Raw genomic sequence first — 20,051 nt, 5'->3', positions numbered from 1 at the left:
ACTTAAATTAATAGATTTTAAATCTTCAAAATGTGTTAAAAAATACATTTAAAATGCTAATCGTCGAACAGAGATCAATTAGACCCTATAGGGTTGGATGAGGTTAGGAAAACATGTATTTTAAACCGGGTCGGGTCGGGTTCGGCTTGGTGCTGGAAGGTCGGGTTAGGGTTAAGGCAAACCATGCCGAACCCGATCCGTTGACATGTTGCTGCTGTTAGAATTCTGAATTCCTTTCAACGACCGCACTAGATTTGGGTCCCACAAAGCGGTATACCTAAACATGCCATGCCACGATGGCGCCGACAGCAGCCTCTTCGTTAAAAGGAGATCGACTAATCGCTAAATTTCTTGCACGAAATAGGGTTCCTTTTTGGTTTCCCTTCTCCTTCTCCTTCTCCCCTCTCTCCAGTAGACGAAACCACTCGATCTCTATCTCTCTCAATCTCGTTATCGAAGGACCCCCAGAAGCTGTCGATCTCGTACTTCGGTAAAATTTCGTTTGCTTCGTTATATTTTGTTCAACTCGATTTGAGCTTCTTTTCTCGTGCAAGTGAAGATCTTTCTTCCTGTTGAAAGATCTCTGATTCGAATTGATCAGCACTTTTCTTTCAGAGACTAAATATTCTTTTCTAAGATAGTTCTTTTCTTTTTAATTACGTTTATGCTTTCTTTTGGGCGTTCGATGATTTTCTTTCTGGTCAATTTAATTCAGTTTATTTTATTCTGCTAATTGATAATTTTTTCTTCTAATTTAAGGGTTTAGTTCGATTTGGATAGAAGATGGGAGCCTTTATATCAAGATTCTGGTTCATGTTATTTCCTGCGAAGGAATATAAGATAGTCGTGGTTGGATTGGACAACGCTGGCAAGACAACGACTCTCTACAAATTGCACTTGGGGGAGGTTGTCACTACACACGCCACGGTTGGGAGCAACGTCGAAGAGCTTGTATATAAGAACATTCGGTTTGAGGTGAGCTTACCATCATGATCAATTTTTTTTTTTTTGCTGGTGTTATTTTATGTTTTTAACCATAAGCTTCTAGCTGTTGAATCGCTCATAGTTATGCTACACGTCTGAAGAAGAATATATAATATAGCTTATGCCACTCTGATTGATTTCTACTACTTGGACGCTGTAAAATTATGAGTTTGTGATACGGATGGGTGTTGAGGCAAGATTCAGTGAAGTGTATTTCTCCGCATGTCAACTTATCACAATTTGATATCTTTTCATCTCAAAGTAGATAACAAATTTGGGCAATGTCACTGAATTGATTGGGAACGTCTCAGCCAGGTCACAACCAAAGTGAACTACAAACTTTTTGCTTGTATTTAGCTCTGGTGTACATAAAGAGAAATTCTCAACTTAATGCCATTGGCGTGTGATTAATTTGGACAAAACAATCTTATTTGTTAGTTATCAAAGCCTCAAAGGTTGATTATAAACATCCTTCTCAATCACTTCCTAAATCCATGCTCATCATTCAGTCTTTTCCTTCATCCCCTCAACCCATCCTATTAGCCTTTGATAAAGGCAAAGAAATAGAGGAAATAAAAGTTTCCCCAGTTTGTGTCCCACCTTTTCCTTTTGGCCCCAACACAATATGTGAAGGTTAAACCTTTATGGTCTTGTGCACTGCTACATATGCACCACTCGTGGCCCTAGTGAATCTTAATTGTGGGAAGCCTGATAGTCACGTCATTTAGAAAAGAAATACAAATGAACTATTGATCTTCTTGGTTGTTAGCACAGTTGTGGTCCCAAAAGGAACCTACTCGCTCATGTACCCACTTTTCTTATGGGAAAATTTATCCCAAAGTTTCTTGCAATATGTCCAAATAATCCCTTCTTTCAGGCACTTTCAAATAAAAAAATATTGAAAATTTGGATGGCTAATGTGACCAAAGGGGCCTTCCATCCAAGTTACCACAAAGAGTAGCTTATTACATACTACTCTACAACTTCATCCAATAAAACCATGTGTTCCAAAGTTCTTAAGAATCTTTTTTTAGAATCTTTTTTTAGAATCTTTTTGCTCCAGGTCTTGGTCATGGATACAAAAGCTTCCTCTACGGCTCTACCATACACATGTTTCTCTATTTGCATCATTCTTAAAGTTCTCTACTAATAATGTTGAAACTTTCAAGAGCATCTTTCAGACCCTAGGAACCTGGGTCATAGATTTTCTTTTTTATATGGAGATTTATTTCTGAAGCTGTACTTTTAGAAAACTCTAAACTGAAAGCTTTTATTTTTGAGAAAGACAAAGTAATTTATTGAAATTCACCACCATACACGTGTACAAAATAGGCCATGTACAGTTAGTAATACATGTTTAGACTAGGGATGTACACTGGTCACAAAACACCATAGCTATATTCATCGGGAAGAAAAAAGCACAGCTATCAGGTAGGTAAGTTACTATTACAAAAGTGGTGCCTGTCTCAAGAAAAATATGGTGGTGACATGTGCTGGAAGCAAAGAGTGGTGGGCTGCTACAGCTAGCCTGATGAACTTCATCTTGTTGCAACACTTTGTTCTCAAAAAATCTACACAGAAAACATAATTTGATGGTTGGAATTGGATCAATTTATCATGAGTATTTCATTGCCATGATGTTTCTTTTTAAGAGCCTTCATGGAAAACATAACTTCATTATTGGATCAATTCTGCATGGATCTCTTATATGTTGTAATTAATTATCCACCTATATTCCTTTTTTCCTTAAAAGATTAGAAATCTAAAAGGAAGAAAAATGAATAATGAAGTGGAAGATATGTTTATTGGATAATATCAAGAAAAAGGTTCTAATATGATACATTTGCCAACCCCATATGGTTGGAATAAGGCTTTATTGAGTTAAGTTGGTTAGTTGCTCTCATGTGATAAAATTACCCTTGACCAGATATTCCTTTTAGTCCAAAAGTGTCTTGAGGCAGTTGCTTCTTAATTTCTTGAGATCCATTTTACCCATCATATTTGATTATTTTTATATTTGACTTTCCTCCTAAATTTGGTATTCTAATTTTTCCCTCAAAGTAAATGGTATACTAAATTCTATTTCTTTATCGTTTAATAATATAAATAAATATTATTCATCAAAAAATATAAATAGCTAATTATTCTCCTAAATTATGTATTACAATGCTATTATCAAAGTACATAGTGTATTGAATCTTATCAATTATGGTTTTCCATTACCTATTAGATTTTGGTACTCTACTCTTCTGCTTTACCTTACATAAGAGATAAATTTTCCAAAAAGAAAAAGGTCATGATGGTGAAGTTGTGATATAAGGTAAACTTTAGTATAATGTTGTAATTTAAACTGGCATAGTTTATCTGGTTAAATTTTGCTTGGGCCATATATAGATCATCTGCCAGTGCGACCGGACCACTAGCATAAAATCAGGTCAAAGGCTAGAACTTGCTAGAATTTGAAGAGAACAAGTAGAGATGTTTTAAGTAGTTCTTTGGGGGTAAATGTGATGTCATACATGAAGACTTGAAAGGAGATCTTTCCTATGCCATTTTTCCATTTTAATCTTTCACTTTTTCTTTATTACTGTAAATTTTTTAGGTGGTCTTTATATCAAGCTGCACAGTTGGAATTGGAAATGAACTTTGCACACCCACAAATTATTCTCGATTGAAAGGAGAATATAAAATGATTATCCTTCTACCTAAGGACTCAAATAGTTCAGTCTCACACAGTTGTGTAGAGAAACATAAAGCATGTTACCATGTCCATAAGACAGAATTGTTAAGATTAGTGCAAACATGGCAACATGGATTTTGTTTACTTTTTAGGGTTGTTTACACTTGTAGAGAAGCTTTTTTTCACTAAGCACACTGAGGGAGATTGAAGATATTCGTAAAGGAATTGGGTTTAGTGGATGGAGACTTTCTGGTCTTTATGGTTTTGGGACTAACTATGCATGAAAAGTTTCTTTTATCCTTGTCTTTCTTGTCATGTGTGTGTTGGGGGGCGGGAGGGGGAGTGGGCTGTTACGTTAATAAGGCTCAACTTGTAGCTGGACTTATTTAACAAAAAACAAAAAAAAAACCTTGTAGTTGGACTTGGGATGGGATAGGTTTAGAACTGATGGATATTCAGATAGTGGTGTGGATATAATGAAGACAGCTGGTTTTTATTTCTTAGGAAAAGTCTTATAACATAACTGAGAATAGCAGTAGTAGAGTTGGAAGGAGACTCGGTGGTGGTTATGTGTGGATAGGATCACTAACTTGGCAGTACTTAAGTGTGGATAAGATCACTTGCAAAAACCTTGGGCATTTAAAACACCAAATGGGGGGGGGGGGAGGGGGCAAGGCATTGGCTGCTAGGATGAACTCATTCAGCTAGTTTTCTGCATCATCCAATATATTACATTAGCAGATGCCCTTGCTTGGGAAGGAGTTGGAATAGATCCTTTGTATTGGGATTTGGACTTATCATTGCTAATCTGAAAGGAATGTTCCCTCCCCACCCCAGCCCGCATTTTGTACTTGGTCAGCATATTTGTGGCTGTATAAGGTCCTTTAGTTTGTATCCGAAGGTGAAAGATTTTTTGTACTTTTTTATCTTGATATCACGTTATTCTTGTAAGAGTACTTCTGGGCTAATCATGCTTCATGTAGGGCAAGGATTAAAATATCAATACAATATGCCCTTTATTGTATCAGGTGTATCATATCTGTATTTGGTGCATCTGGATACACATGGATACGCCAATACAAAAGTGTTTTTATCAGAAATGGTAACTTTCATTAGATAAAATTTAATATAATACTGTCACCACCCAGGGGTGTTGACCCTTAGAAGAATGTTTTCAAATTACAGAACAGCCCAAAACAAGTTCTCCCTGAAAGTTCCTTGCTTTGTCAGGGTGTCAGCTAGTCCATTTGCTGATCTCCTTGTCCACCTGAACTGTACCCCAACCTCCCTTTCTAAGCAAGTTACAACCCTTATGAGTTGATGATGTACCCAGACCCCCAAATTGTGTGACTGCATCCACCCAATACAAAAATGTTTTAAAATATGTAAAAGTTTGGAGGTCTCTTTCCCAACCTCCTAATAATTACAAAATAAAAAAGTAGAGTATGGATCATATTGATATGCACCAATACCCAACTTTGGGTATTGGGACAAGATGTAGGGTTGTTGTTGGCAAGGCTTATGGTATGTGTGATAGGTGTAGAAACTAGTATTTGAATCCAGTTTTGGGGGAGGGGACAATAGAGTTGACACTTAGCACCTATCACTTGCAGAATGGTTAAAGCATGACTGATCAACCAGGCGGCCAAAGGCAGGGAGGGGAGGGAGGGAGGTATAGATATAATCTTGAACAGGACATAAGATTAAGCAGGGGGAGGGGAGGGGAGGGGAGGGAGGGAGGTTTAGATATAATCTTGAACAGGACATAAGATTAAGCAGAGAGATTTGAGGGGCTATTCTGTAACCTATGATCCTATGATATTTCTTGAATTAGGCTTGGGAGGGATGAGAGTGGCTGTAGAAGATGCTACTCACTCTTAACATGAGAACTAGGATTGCCAATACTTGGTTGCTTGGTTAACATGAGAACTGGGCTATTCTACCTGTTGAGCAGGTAGAAGGTTGAAAACCGGTGTGTGCGACTTCTGAGTTCAACCTTTCTAGCAGGTAACACAAGGCTTGTAACCACTTGTATAATATTAAGAGTTATAGAAATTTATGCAACCAATACTTGGTTGCTTGGTTAACATTCCCCCAAAGCTTAATTTGTGGCAGCAGTTTTCTTGTTGAGACCATGGCTGTATGGAGGAGGCTTTGCTGATGTTATTTAGTCTAATTGTCTGAAATGTGTCATGGACCATGACGGCTTGCAATTTCAATTGAAAATGCTGAGCCCATAATTGCATGGAATCACTCTCATACATGGGATATAGATATAATATTTCTTTCCTTTATTTTTGCTTTGGGGGTGGGGCGTAATTGATAAATTATGGAGGGTTCTGTCAAAGAATTGATTAGATAATGCCTCATTCTCTCAGATTTTTAGTTTTCTACCTCATTTGGCATCCTTAAATACTTAATATGGTTGGCTGTATCTCTGATGTATTTTATCCCTAGAGAGTTGAGACAGACTGATATTTTTAATCTTTTTTGATATCTTCTGAAGGGCTACACAACGGGGGGGTAGCCCATCCCCCAACCCATAACCCCCCTAATCCAGGTGCAGGCAAGATTCGATCTCAGGTCTCCGCTACAACCAGCAGGAGACCTTAGTACCTTACCAACAGTTGAGACAGCATGATTTTAGCCCCTGTTACAAATAGTTAGAGGTTTGTAATTGTAAGGTTTGTAGTTCTATATGCCCCCGGCCCACCACTAATTAATTCATGATGCAGGTCTGGGATCTTGGAGGACAAGAGCGACTAAGAACATCATGGGCGACATATTACCGTGGCACCCATGCCGTCATTGTGGTGATAGACAGCACTGATAGGGCAAGGATTAACATAATGAAGGATGAGTTGTTCAGGTTGCTCCAACACGAAGACCTTGAGCATTCTGTCGTTCTCGTATTTGCAAACAAGCAGGATCTCAAGGATGCTATGTCCCCAGCAGAGATAACAGATGCACTTTCACTTCACAGCATCAAGAATCATGACTGGCACATCCAAGCATGTTGTGCTCTCACAGGAGAAGGATTGTATGACGGCTTGGGATGGATAGCCCAGCGTGTGACTGGGAAGCCCACAACTTGAGAAGAAGTGGGATGCTTTTCTTTTTGGATCGGCAAGGCAAGGATCAACTTGATGTACTTTCATGGATGTTTTGTTTTGAAGAGCGAAAAGAAAAGCTTCCCCATTTGTGTACAATCATTCATCCGTGTTTGAATTCCCAAAGATAAAATTGTGTAATCCATTTGCCTAAAAAGTTATATTGTGCACAATCGAATTTCTTCTTTGATTTGTCAATTGTCAAAAATAACAGATTGACAGGTGTTTGTGACATGGAAATAACTTTTAAGCCTCTGGAAACAATTGAAAACCAAAGGGCATCTCCAGATGATTCACAGCCATCATTACAGCATCCAGCACCTGCAGCCATTTGAATCTTGTGGGCCTTCGAACCATCTATTCCAGGTTGGGTTGGTGAGGCCATTTGTTCTGCCAAACCACAAGAGTGCAAAGGTTATTGAAGAAGATAATACAAAGCTTCTAAAAATGCAGGAAGAAGTATTCAAGGAAAGTTGGTTACACTGGAAGTAGTGGATCCGATCTTGTTTCAATTTTTAGCATCAATCTGGTGGAAACCAAATGAAATTCAGTCCCCTAGAATGAATTAACTATAAAAATCAATTTCAACGTCACATGGCAAATGAAATCATATTTTGGCACCAACGATGTACTCATACATACTCCCGGCATGCAGCTGAAACCTTCTCTGTTTTCTCAAGCTCTTCTATCTCTTCCTGCAGAATTGTAGTGAGAAAAAACAATGTCAGGTGCAACTCTGAACTAAATATAAGTAATTGGAAAAGGTAACTACAATTCATGTAGCAGCACTTTATACATGAAACAGCTTTGACAGGAAGAATGCCTTGAACACTGCCACCATTCACCAGAACCCGCAACCAAATTTAACTCCGTAGTTTCAGTAGGAAGATAATTGCAGGTACTGGGGATGATAAACAACTCCACTTTCATTAAAGAAACACATCATGCATGAGTGTATTATCTATAGGTAACAAACTAGCAACCATCACACGTGGGGCAGTCTTGGCCACTGATTCAACTGACATAATATGTAAGAATCTTTTACTACTCATTCATGGATCAAAGGTTTACATGGATTACTGTTTTGAATAGGTCTTAACCATTATGTGCGGTATACTTGTGGCAGTGACGCTCATAATGATTTGATGCAAAATAATTTTTCTGAATTTAGAAGATGAGAAGGATTACAACTAGATTCTTCTCTATCCTGTCATATAAGATCTCATGTGGGAGGACAACCATTGGAGTAGCTGCTAGGAGAGGGCAATTAACAACATCAAACAAATGAAAACAATTACCAAATACATTTTATTCGTACCTGGTTGTCTCAATGGAGTCCTTAGTAAATTAGAGTAGGAATTTCCCAATCTTGTAGAATGACCCAAGCTACAGCTATTGAATTTAGGATTGATATCACTTTTAGCAATTCTAACAAACAAATAGTACATCATAAAATAAAAAGGAAAACCAAATTTATTATTGCATATGAAATTGAAGACCTCCCTCCACGAAGAATAGACATTTTCAGCCTAAATTGTATATCTTTCACCAAGTTGCCCTGAGTATATCAGAATTAAATTACCACCATCCATCTATACCCGATTTACTTGGATTGCCAATAGAATATCAAGTTGACTTTTATGTATCCATTTTCCAGGGCTTCCCATTCTTGGGCTGTCAATGCCTGGGGAGGTATAGCTACCCAGGTATTGCCACCCTTTAACAAGTGCATCACTGTATCCACTGGACCTCTTTAAACTCCTTTCTTGTAAGCACTCAATACACCACTCTAGCAGTGACCAAGTCAATAAGAATGTTTCCATCTTGCCCCTTTTAGTTTTCTTGTCGCATACACTCCAAAGAACGACAGCTCTTGAGCTTTCTTCATAGAATTTTTTTCTCTTAGTTGAAGGGGGAGGAAGTGTGGCAAACACATGTCTATTATTTCATATGGGGATTTCAGAGTGCCAAATAGGGGAAGAAAATGTTTCCAAATGTTTGCAGATCAAGAACATAACAAGAATATGTGGATCTAAAGCCAAAATCCTAGGATAGACCAGACTGAATGAAAGAAATGAAGAAATGAAATGATTTTTGTAACATGATATTGAGTGCAACCAAGGAAATCTGGAATATAAAGATTGATTCCCCAATCAAAGGTTAATATTTAATCTAACTGACATTCATAAAAAAATACTTAATTTAATTGACAAAGTTATATTCAGTATGTTGTGTAACAAAATGTAAAAAGTTTTAATAGCTTTCTATGGGCTTTTCAGAAAAACTGTGCTGTTCCTTGTTCCCAATCATTTGAGTGCATACGTATATCTCAAAGACCAGAGCACATGAGAAAATATACAATACCTGGAATATGAAAAACTGGCTCCACCAAATGCAAATGTTACATTGGAATGGAGCTGTCGTTATAATAAGTCTTCCAAATTCCCAAATTAGGAAGCTCACCTTATGCTGTTCATCTCCCTAGGAATCTATTGAGTCTAGTGCTCAACCCTTCAGGGTTCCCAGAATCTAATTTAGCAGATGTGCTACTTGTCACAGGCCTTGCCTACTCTTTGACACTACTGGATTATTGGATGGCATTCTCAATCACCCTAAATAGCCAAAGGGGAGAGATAAGATTGCTAAAAAATCCAGATGCCTGTTAACAGTGTTTTCACTAACACCCTTGTGGAGCCTGGAACTTTAATTGGGATGCTGAAAGCCCTAAAACACCCCACCATCTTCTCTAAAACAGCCACCACTAAGCCTGCCGACATCAAGTTCCATTTTGAGGATTCATCAGGAGTAGGTATAGACATTCTTCCAAGTGCTCCTCCATGAGCAGAGTGGAAGATTTTGTTAATGGATTCCTTCTCCTGTCAGCAGCAGAAATTCCTCTGAAGATGCTGATTGCTAGCCCCAGGGAGTCAGAAGAAGTAGCACTAAACCTCTTAGAACCTCAAAGGAAGATTTTTCTTTTATCCTTCCTTTTTTTGGTTAAGTAACCTCAAAGAAAAATTCTACATCTTCCACTCTGTCTCTTTCTTTTCCCACACTCCACATAATGTCATGAAGAATAGCTATCCAATAAAAAAAACCCCTTCAAGTTTGTATTCTCTCCAGTGACAGTACCTGTATTTTTAACTGGAGCCACACATTGTAAGGGAACTGCCAAAGCAGTCTATTGTCTACTAAAAGCATAGTGAAAGAATAAATGAGTTGTGGACTCCCATCCAGGAAGCAAATGAGATGAGACCAGCAAGGACCACACAAGCAAATTAAACTTAATTGCAAATGCATTATGCATTTATTTTATCAGTACACAAATGCAATACATGTTATTAATTATGAGGTTTACAGTAGCCTGTCTAAAGTCTAAACTAATTTTATTTGAAAGAATCTGATCTAAGCTCTTTAAAACTGAATATATTGCTCTTTCCTCTCTTAAAGAACATCATCTGTACAAATGTAAGAATGATGTACTGTTCACAGCATAAATTGCATAATATTGTATGAAATACAATAAACAACTCCTACAATGACTATTAAAAAGACAGGAGAAATAGAGACCATGTAAATAGGAAGGTTAGACAAGTATTAGGGGGGAAAAGGTATAGGAAATAATAGAGAAAAGAACAAGAAAATAAAAATTTCAGGAATTACGATAGGAGCCAGACTAGTCAACATCCTCATGCCCAGGAGACCCAAGGAGCATTGACTCAGCCCATCAAGCCATCCATTTGGTTTTACGAAAAGAGCACTAGCGTAGAGTGAGGTGCCATGTGCATGAATATGTAATAATGCCAAAGCTATATAAGGCCTGCAGAGTTGGTTATGGATAAAAAAAAAATCCCCCTTTTCCCATTTCCTTTCTCTCCTTCCCCTTGTATTCAGTTGGCAGAGCTCCCTCAAAGCAGCTCAATCAGTTTTGGATTGATATTTATCAAATTGACAGTCTATTCTCATATTCTTTCCGAAATCTTTGGAAAAAAAATCAGTTTTAGAGAGGTCATCATGTGCATCAAGATAGAAATTTAACATCTTGCTCATTACCTCAGGAGACCACTCATACAACACTCCTTGACTGGTAACTTAGATACACATCCAACTCTTCCAAGAGAATAACGCAAGAAGAAGTTTCTTGACCCAAGTCCCTACTTAAGCAGTGTATTGATTAGGCTTAAAATCCATCTGTACCTCAGAAATCTATCAATATAGATGAATTTTACAGTGCCATTTGGAGGTGGATTGCCACTTCCATAAAAAGAGTTTATCTGGTAGAGGTAGAAAAAGATATAAATATATAATAATCTTGGGAAGGTGAACACCTATGACATGCTTCAAAAAAAGGAGGTCAAATAAATGCCTCTCCCCTCATATGTGCATTCTTTGCTCTGCAGATGGCGAGTCCCCATCCCATTTACTGATCCATTGCCCTTATATTCTCTTTTTTGGGAGTCTTTTTGTTCTCTTTTTGGTTGCAGGTGGAGTACTCCCTAGGATGTAGTAATCCTCTTCAACACAAACTTTTTAAAGCAACCAACAAAAGGAGAAAAAGTTGTGTGGAAATCAGTTAGGGTAGCAATGGTATGGACTGTATGGGAGGAAAGAAATATAATAATTTTCAACATTTATCAAAAAATAATAATAATTTTCAACGAGAAGTACGGTCAAATGAAGATCTAGTGGAGGCCACTAAGATAAAAGTTGCATATTGGGTGAAAACACTCGAGCTCTTTCAAAGTATCTCGATTATTGATATAGTAAGAGCGTGGAATGAAGTGGCACACTCTTCTGAGAAGGAAAAAAGAAAGAAAGAAAGGTGATGAAGTGAAAGTCCCCAAGTCTCAACAAATTCAAGCTGTATTTTGATAGGAACTCAATAGGAAACCAGGATTGGTAGGCATTGGTGGTGTGACTAGAGATTCCTCAAGCAAACTAGTGGCTATGTATTCAGGACATTTACGGGAAGGTGATTCTTTAAAGGCTGAATTGTTAGTTCTGCTATGGGTTAAAACTTGCCAAGCAAGCAAATCTTAAGAACTTGGAGGTAGAAGGGGACTCAAAAATAGTGATATCATGGACTAATTCAAGGGGTAATGCTCCTTGGATTTATAGACATCTCCTAATGGAGATTGAGAGTCTAGCAAAGGGCAAATGGGATGGCTGATTCATTAGTCAAACAGGGAGTTCATAGAAAGCAGCTTTTTTAGGCTTTATTGTAACACTTCGTGGTTCAATGTCTGCTTTCTATTTGCTGCAATTCTTTAACTGGTTCTTAATTGAATAAAATTCTCCTTTGCCGATCAAACTAAATAAATAAACATATAATAACCAGTCTAAAAATAAGGGCAACTAAAGATATCAAAATCTAAGTAGTTATTTTTGTATGAAATGAAGATAATCACATTCATCTAGAAAGTTCCTTCCAAAACCAGCTTATTGAAGAATCCTCCTATTCCAGAGCAATGGTACACATAGATCACACAAGAACACTCATGAAAAGATTTAACAGATGCCATGTGATAAAGGATGATTTCATTTAACTTCATTACTACATGTTACAGCTTCCCATTCATGGATATCAAAGTAACAAAAGCAAGGCATTTCCGAGCCTATGAAAATTAAATTGTGCTCTAGATTCATAGTTTCCCTTCATATATAGAAAACATTTGCATATTACATAGTTCATTTCAAGGTCCTCAAATCTCAAACAGTCATTTTGAAACTGGAGCCAACTGCCCAATTAATTCCATTTGCATATTACATAGTTCATTTCAAGGTCCTCAAATTTCAGTCATTTTGAAACCAACTGCCCAATTAATTCCATGGTGTTGTTCTGGTAAAGAAAGTTATTTGACCTTCCATAGCGTTGTTCTGGTAAAGAAAGTTATTTAACCTTCCATAGTGTTGTTCTGGTAAAGAAAGTTATTTGACCTAGTCAAACTCTACTGAGTTCAGCTCACCAAACTATCCAGTCTTAAAGGCTTGAAACATTGTCAAACTTGCAATTTCCACTAAAATATAAAAATAAAACTTATTCCTCATTGAAAACTAAGACCACTAAAAATCCAGTGCTCCACTATGCTGCAATTTCCAAATAAACCAAATGTATAGAATCAATACAGCTGACAAACTGTCTTAAAACAGATATTTTCTCATTTCATCTTTCATGAACTAGGCATTCAAAGTTCCCTTAAGGTTCAATGAAAAAAAATCAATTCCAAAATTGCAAACAGAGATAACTAAAATGAGGTAAATCTCAAGAAGAAAGTGGCCAGAGTAGCTCTATTAAGATACTATCTAATAACAAAGTTATGAATACCAATTTTTTTACTTAGAAGGAGAAATAAGAGGGGCATTTTGAATGGATAATTGACTCATTTATAAGGAAAGATATATTTGCCTACTTACTAGGAGATATTCATCATAATGGGGTACCCAAGGGAGCAGATTGTGAACTGATCATGGTTAGGTAACTATGGTATGAAGGGATATGCATTTGTTGTGCCACTTGGAGATGATTTTCCCATTGATTAAGAAAAATGAGTATACATGGTTACAACCGAAGATATTTTCTACTGGAGGTCAGGTACTCGTATCCATCCATCAAATGCCCTCCAAAACCAACCCATTGAAGAAATTCCCCCATTGTGTCCACAGCACAGTTAGTCATAAGGTCCTACAGCATGCTTGCTACAAAGGTTCAGTGGATGCTGTATACAGACTACAGAGGCAGGAAGAACTTCAGCAATAGATTGAGATTCTGACACTTACTTTCCCTCCATAAATGACATAGTAGTAAATAATCCCTACCTAGAATGTGGCTTGGATGCCTGGCTGAATGGTTCTTACCTGAAAGGTGGCTTGGACGCCTAGCTGAATGGTGACAAACTGGAGAGGTGGCTTTGATGCCTAACTGAATGTTGACGAGCTGGAGATGTGACTCTAACGCCTAACCGAATGGCGACGAGTTGGAGATGTGGCTCTGATGTCTAGCTGAGTGGTGACGAGCTGGAGAGGTGGCTCTGATGCAACATGCAAGGACACAGTGTTAGAGTGCCCGAGTTGCTTTACCCGGGATGGGCACTCCGATGCTAAAGTTATAGAATCAGAGATTTTAAGATGGCTAAATGTGAGAGAGCTAGAGAGCCGCGAGAACTAAATTGCGCCTCTCCCCCCTGGGGTTGGAGGTAAGGCCTTTATATATGCATTGTTTGGCGTGAGCATCACGCAACATGTCCAAGATCCTTGGGAGGGCGTGCCTAACTGCTCCAAAGTCCTCGGAGGTAGTCGTGCACATAGGCCAATCTCAACGCCTTACTCGGTTTCTCCCAAAACATTCGGTGTGAGAGCTGACTTCCGAGAGACTCGGGAGTGATGGGATGCATGCAGAAATCGACGGCGAGCATGTCTCGTAGGTTGCCAACTTGGCGCTAGAGGCAGGTCACCAGGTCGGCACTAGAGGCAGGTCGTCAAGTCGGCACCAGAGGCAGGTCGCCAGGTCGGTGCTAGAGGCAAGTCGCCAGGTCGGCACTAGAGGCATGTCACCAGGTCAGCGCCAGAGGCAAGTCGCCAGGTCAGCAACAGTGCCAGGTCGCTAGCTGAGACTCCATTTTGGCTAAGGCAAGTTGTCGCCTAAGTGGTTCTAGGTGTCACCCAATTGTTCCGAGATGCCATGTTGTGACGGTCTGACACAGGCTTAGCCTTGCCTACGCTTGGCAGGCTTACGTTAGGGACATGCCCGTCATTTTTGCTTGTAAGATTTTTGGGAGAATTGATGTCATCTTCAGGCAGACCACCAAAAGCTTAACGTACTCTTTGAGGAGGGGTGGTCGACCTCCTTGGGTGCCTAACCTTGGCACTCCTAGACCATCATCCCCTTGCGGGGCGGCCCTGGTTAACGGCTAGCATGGCTACCAGGGTTCCTCATGGGTGCACACTTGCTCATGGGGACAGTGTTGGACCGGCACTGCGCTTCCAATACTCAAGGGAGGCTTGGCATGCGGGCTTGGTTCAAGCACGTCCCTTCACAACGCTAGTCCCTTGCCCAAGCTGAGTGAGCTACCCCGTTGCCCTTGGCGCACGGATGTGTTCCGGCCCAAGCGGTTGCCTATCATCATGGCACACAGGTGCCTGTCATCATCGGCTTACAGGAGACCCATCACATCGGTGCCAAGTCACCTCATCGGCGCATGGTCGCCTTCCATTATGGTTGTCCCCCTTTAGCACGTAAGCGGCGCCTCCCATGGACCGGTCTGAGCCAGGAGAGTGCCCCGGCCATTGGACTTGAGGTCATGATCCAGTGCTACTGACTTTGGTGGAGCCATCCCATCGGGCAACTCCTAGCCTCTATGCGTTACAAAGGCTTGTTCTGGCCTGCCTTGGCCAAGACGCCACACGGGTTCTTCCACTGTAGAACTACCCCCGTGACAATGTGTCATGATGTTAGTGGAGGGCCAAATCTGCCCTCATCAATTGCCCCCCACTCCCGAGCTGAGATCAGCTCAACGAAGGGAGTATATTTGTGCTTCGTTGTAGGTCCTTAGGCCTGTTACCAACATATTTTGAGGTCGGCATAGGGGTCCTTGATGCTGAAGGCAGTTTGGCTTCCCCTTGTGATATGTGCATCGATGTTGGAATTTAAATAGTGGGTCGGTGCCACGGTTGTGTTGTATCAGTCCTTTAAGGTGTTGGTCGTCTACTCCTAAGATAAGCCACAAGGAGCTCAACCCGCGGGGGCAGCTTTAAAAACTGCAAGTTGCCAATTCGCATGGGAACCTTGAAAGGCTCAACCCTAGACCTGTTCATGGGCCGAGTGGTCCGACGGGCCAGCCCGACCCCCAGACGGGCTTGAACATGCTTATAGGCCCGCGAGCTTAAAGTCGGGCCAAAAAGCCTGGCCCGCAATAAATTCGAGCCGGGCTTGAGTTTTGTCAAAATAGCCCGGCCCGAGCCCGGTCCGGCCCGACCTAGTATTAAACTTAAAATTAGTTATGTGATTATGTCCATTTGAATAATTTTTTTGATTTAAGAATGTAAAATTGTGTTTTAAAATATAAAAGAAAGGAAAAAATACCATCTTGTAGGCCCATTTGTTCATTTAAATAGAAAAAAAAAATACTCTGAATTTTTAATTCTAATTTGAATAGGGAAAATTTTTTTTTTTTCAATTAGGTCGGGCTTCGGACTCGAGCTCGGGTTTCGGGCTTTTTACCAGGGCCGGGCTCGGGCCTAGTATATTTTCATTAGTGACAAGTGAAAGCCCGGCCCGGCCCGGCCCATGAACAGGTCTACTCAACCCGCAAGGCGCTTGTAGTCTGTTGGCCGCCAACTCTTGCGGGAGCCACAAAGGGCTCGACCTATAGGGGCGACCTCGCGAAAAGGACTGACAAGGCTCATCCAAGTTGATTACGTGTGCCACTAGGTCAGTAGAAGCAAATCGTCAGTTTGGAGGCAGTTCTCTAGGTTGCCAGGTTGTCAGAATTTTGACAGTCTAGTTTTGCTCTCAGCACCTCATCCTACAGACACCTCGTCACCTCGACAGGACTGACCTGTAAGGGCGGCTCCACAACCTGCTGGCCATCAACTCCCACGTAAAGCATGGAAGGCTTGATCTACGGCGCGACCTCACAGTTTGTTGGCTATCAACTCCAACGGGAACTAAGGAGGGCACAACCTATGGGGTGGCCTCACATTCTATTGGTCGTCAGCTCTTGCAAAGAGCACGTAGAGCTTGACATGGGGTGACCTCACAATTAGGGAGATTCTGTCAGAGCAAAACTGCGAGAACTCGTCTGGGCTAATCATTTTGCTTCTGCCACCCTAGGGGGTTCTTTCGATCAAGCGCTATTGTTGTTGCTTGAAGATGTTATTACTTGAGGCTCAGATAATCGGGTGAGAAAATAGCCTTTTGTAGCGTTTCCCACAGACGACGCCAATTGATGAAGCGCATTTCGACAGCTCCCAATTGGCAGGTGACTCGGATGCCTGGCTGAATAATCCCTACCTGGAATGTGGCTTGGATGTCTGGCTGAATGGTTCCTACCTGAAAGGTGGCTTGGACGCCTAGCCGAATGGTGACGAGCTGGAGAGGTGGATCTGACGCCTAAATGAATGGTGACGAGCTGTTAAGGTGGTTCTAATGCCTAACTGAATGGTGACGAGTTGGAGAGGTGACTCTGATGTCTAACTGAGTGGTGACGAGTTGGAAAGGTGGCTCTGATGCGACTTGCAAGGACAGTGTCAGAGTGCCCGGGTTGCTTTACCAGGGGTGGGCACTCCAATGCTTAAGTTAGCGAATCAGAGATTTTAAGATAGCTAAATGTGAGAGAACCGGAGAGCTGTGAGAACTAAATTGCGCCTCTCTCCCCTGGGGTTGGAGGTAAGGCCTTTATATAGGCATTGTTTGGCATGAGCATCACGCATCACGTCTGGGATCTCCGGGAGGAAGTGCCTAACTGCTCTGAAGTCCTCAGAGGTAGTCGTGCACGTAGGCCAATCTCTGTGCCTTACTCGGTTTCTCCCAAAACATTCAGAGTGAGAGATGACTTCCGAGAGACCCGAGAGTGATGGGATAAATGCAGAAATTGACGGCGAGCATGTCTCGTAGGTTGTCAGGTCGACGCTAGAGGTAGGTCGCCAAATCGACGGTGGATGCAGGTCGCCAGGTCAGCACTAGATGCAGGTCGCCATGTTGACAACAGGGGTAGGTCGCCAGGTCGGCGCCAGAGGTGGATCGCCAAGTCGGCGCAGGTCGCCAGGTCGGCAACAGTGCCAGGTCGCTAGCTGGGATTCCATCATTTTGGCTAAGGCAAGTTGTTACAACTTAGGTGGTTCTGGATGTCACCCGGTTGTTCCGAGATCCCCGACTTCATTTGACTGAAGAAAGCACTTATGATTCACTTCCCGTATTCAAACCCCAGTCACTCTGAACTGCCGTCCTTTCTGTAGTTAACTGCCCAATTGGTGCTGCACGGTTTTCTGGTAAGTCAAGTAATACTAAAATGCTCAAACTCTGTATCGTTTTTCGATCAACTAACTAAACTGCTTCCTTCCCTGAAAGACTTGAAAACTTGGTCGAACTTGTAGGTCTCGCATAAAAGCGTTTCTTATCTCAAAGTTAAAAAGATTTGAAGGCCACGAAAGTCCGCCCTCTTTGAGACCTAAAACCACTAAAAAATCAACAGTACTGCAATTGCTGAACGAAGAAAGGTGAAGAAGGGCACAAGGAAGCTCAAAAACTAATTCTTATTTTGTCGGCAATTAGAGTATTCAAATCCCAATAACAAATAATCAAAAACAACTCAAAAGGCAACATGGCAAAGAGAAAACATTAAAAAAGAAACGAAGGAAGACCAGAAATCATAGGCAGAAGCCGACCTCCAAGAATCTAGTTTCCTGCTCGAGGCGCTTCAATTCGGCGATAATCCGATGCTTCCCTCCCGCATCAGCTTTTTTCACCGCAGGAAGCTGGAGACCTATCGTCGACGCGGTTTCAGAGTCCACCGCCTGCATCTCTGCAGACAACTAAAACCCCTTCTGTTTGGACCTTTTCAGCTCGGCGACTCAGTAAACAGAGGAGTAGATCTCCACGACAACGACGCCACCGATGAAACCAATAAAAGTTTGAGGACAAAACGCAGCGAGACCAGACTTCATCGTCTCCAAAGTAAACGTCACGCCATTGATAAATCAAGAAGAATGTAGGCCAGATGGATCAGATTCACCTGAGGTTGCAGGCCGAGCAACTCAGATACATTTATAAGATTTTGATCACTTTCATTTATTGCATTTTGGAAGGAAGGAAAAGGAAAGAGATTGCTAATTTGTTTTGTTTTCCCAGCAAAGTTGGCATCTGAAAGCTCTGCGTCTTTTCTCGTGTTGCTTTCAAGTACTCCCCCCTCTCCTCTCGCTCCGTCTCTGTGTCTGGGTACTGTTTGGGCTTTTCGTTTTTGTTCGCTGGGTTGTTGCGTTACCTTTTCTGTGGAGTGTGGCCTCCTCTAGTAGTGGTGTCGACATGGTGCAGCAGCTCTGCAGCTTCTCAGCTTTTTTTTGTTTGTTTATCTGGATTCTCTCTCTATCGTGTCTTCTATTTTTTTTACATTGAACAAACAGTCGTTAAATGCTGTCTCTCGATGCATTATTAGTACGGCCGACGGCGATACAAAATTATTATTTCATAATTTTGCAAATTGCTATCACACAAATCCATTCATGTTAGGCGAATTTGGGCAAATCCAGTCGGGCTTTGGGTTGGATTAGGCAAATTCGGTTCCTGTTAGAAACTTAGTGGACCATATTTCAGTCTAATCAAACTCATTTCTTTATGTGTAAATCGGGCCGTATCACCCGCGGCTCGGCACATTTTGAGCAGGACCGACACGACGGATTATGAGTCATGTTGGGCACGGCACAATCGTATGTGTTGTGCCGGGTTTAGGGTTCTAAGATCCATGGCCGATACGATATGACACGACCAAGTGGGCTGTGTCATTTATGAATTTAAGTTCATATAAAATAAAATTTTAAGTTTTTTTGTCTATTTTTTTAATTTATATTAAAATTTTTACTATTTTTTTCAAAATTAAAAATAAAAAGTGGTTTGGCCTGATCCATAGTCCGACCTGGCGCAAGGCTCAACCCATGACACGACATGAGCCCATGCGGACTTGGGCTGTGTGCCATGTCAGGCCAACCCCTAAAGTATACAGGAGATGGAAGCATGGCCCGACTTGGCCCAAAGTCGGCACAACATGGGCTGCACTTTGCATAAACCACACACGGGTCATGTCGTGCCTACCCAGCACAACCTGATTTACACCTCTACCCATTTCATACCACACTCAGCCCAATTACGCCCTATGCACATGTATGGTTTTACAAGAATAACTTTTATGTGTTTTTGGCAGCAATGCAAATTTTAAATTGGATATAAATTTTGTACAAGCTTCAATTTTATTGCTGGTTCACATTTGTCCATGTTTGTTTTCGGTGTAAAAATAGATCAATGTAAAACTCCATTCCGAGATCGCCTTTTTATGCATTTATTTTTAGTGTAAGGTTTAAATTAATGTAAAAATCCCCATTAATTGAGTTTTACATGGATAATTGATGTAAATAATAAATCAATTTTATCAATATACTTTTACATCAATGAAATTTACACAGAAAACAAACAGAGTCTTATGATTATGATTTGCACTCTTACCTGATTTATGATCCTTTTTTCAAAATTGCAGTGTTCCCTTATCATCCCTTTGGAGTCCAGACCCTCT

At 40.8% G+C, this 20,051-nt stretch overlaps 2 protein-coding genes across 3 annotated transcripts; one reads left to right on the top strand and one right to left on the bottom strand.

Moving 5' to 3' along the window:
• Nucleotides 1–268: 268 nt before the first annotated feature.
• Nucleotides 269–6,947, top strand: LOC148864815 (uncharacterized). Of its 2 annotated transcripts, none has more exons than XM_088976703.1 (3): nucleotides 269–490; nucleotides 760–975; nucleotides 6,400–6,947. In XM_088976703.1, the coding sequence occupies exons 2-3, from the start codon at nucleotides 784–786 to the stop codon at nucleotides 6,757–6,759; spliced, it is 552 nt and encodes a 183-aa protein (XP_088832829.1). In that variant the 5' UTR covers nucleotides 269–490; nucleotides 760–783; the 3' UTR covers nucleotides 6,760–6,947. The 2 variants fall into 2 exon arrangements, with proteins under 2 accessions (XP_088832829.1, XP_088832830.1); XM_088976704.1 differs by having other exon boundaries at nucleotides 305–490; nucleotides 767–975.
• LOC148864814 (guanine nucleotide-binding protein subunit gamma 1-like) lies at nucleotides 6,887–18,869 on the bottom strand. The gene is made up of 4 exons (XM_088976705.1): nucleotides 18,157–18,869; nucleotides 7,417–7,469; nucleotides 7,256–7,300; nucleotides 6,887–7,164 (listed from the first exon to the last, which is right to left on the bottom strand). The coding sequence occupies exons 1-4, from the start codon at nucleotides 18,289–18,291 to the stop codon at nucleotides 7,080–7,082; spliced, it is 318 nt and encodes a 105-aa protein (XP_088832831.1). The 5' UTR covers nucleotides 18,292–18,869; the 3' UTR covers nucleotides 6,887–7,079.
• Between the last annotated feature and the right edge of the window lie 1,182 nt (nucleotides 18,870–20,051).

Source organism: Nelumbo lutea, chromosome 3 (assembly GCF_056320005.1).
Source record: "Nelumbo lutea isolate HS-2025 chromosome 3, American lotus-T2T, whole genome shotgun sequence".
Classification (NCBI taxonomy): domain Eukaryota; kingdom Viridiplantae; phylum Streptophyta; class Magnoliopsida; order Proteales; family Nelumbonaceae; genus Nelumbo; species Nelumbo lutea.
The sequence above is the reverse complement of the archived record's forward strand: the minus strand, read 5'-3'. Positions and strand labels throughout refer to the sequence as shown.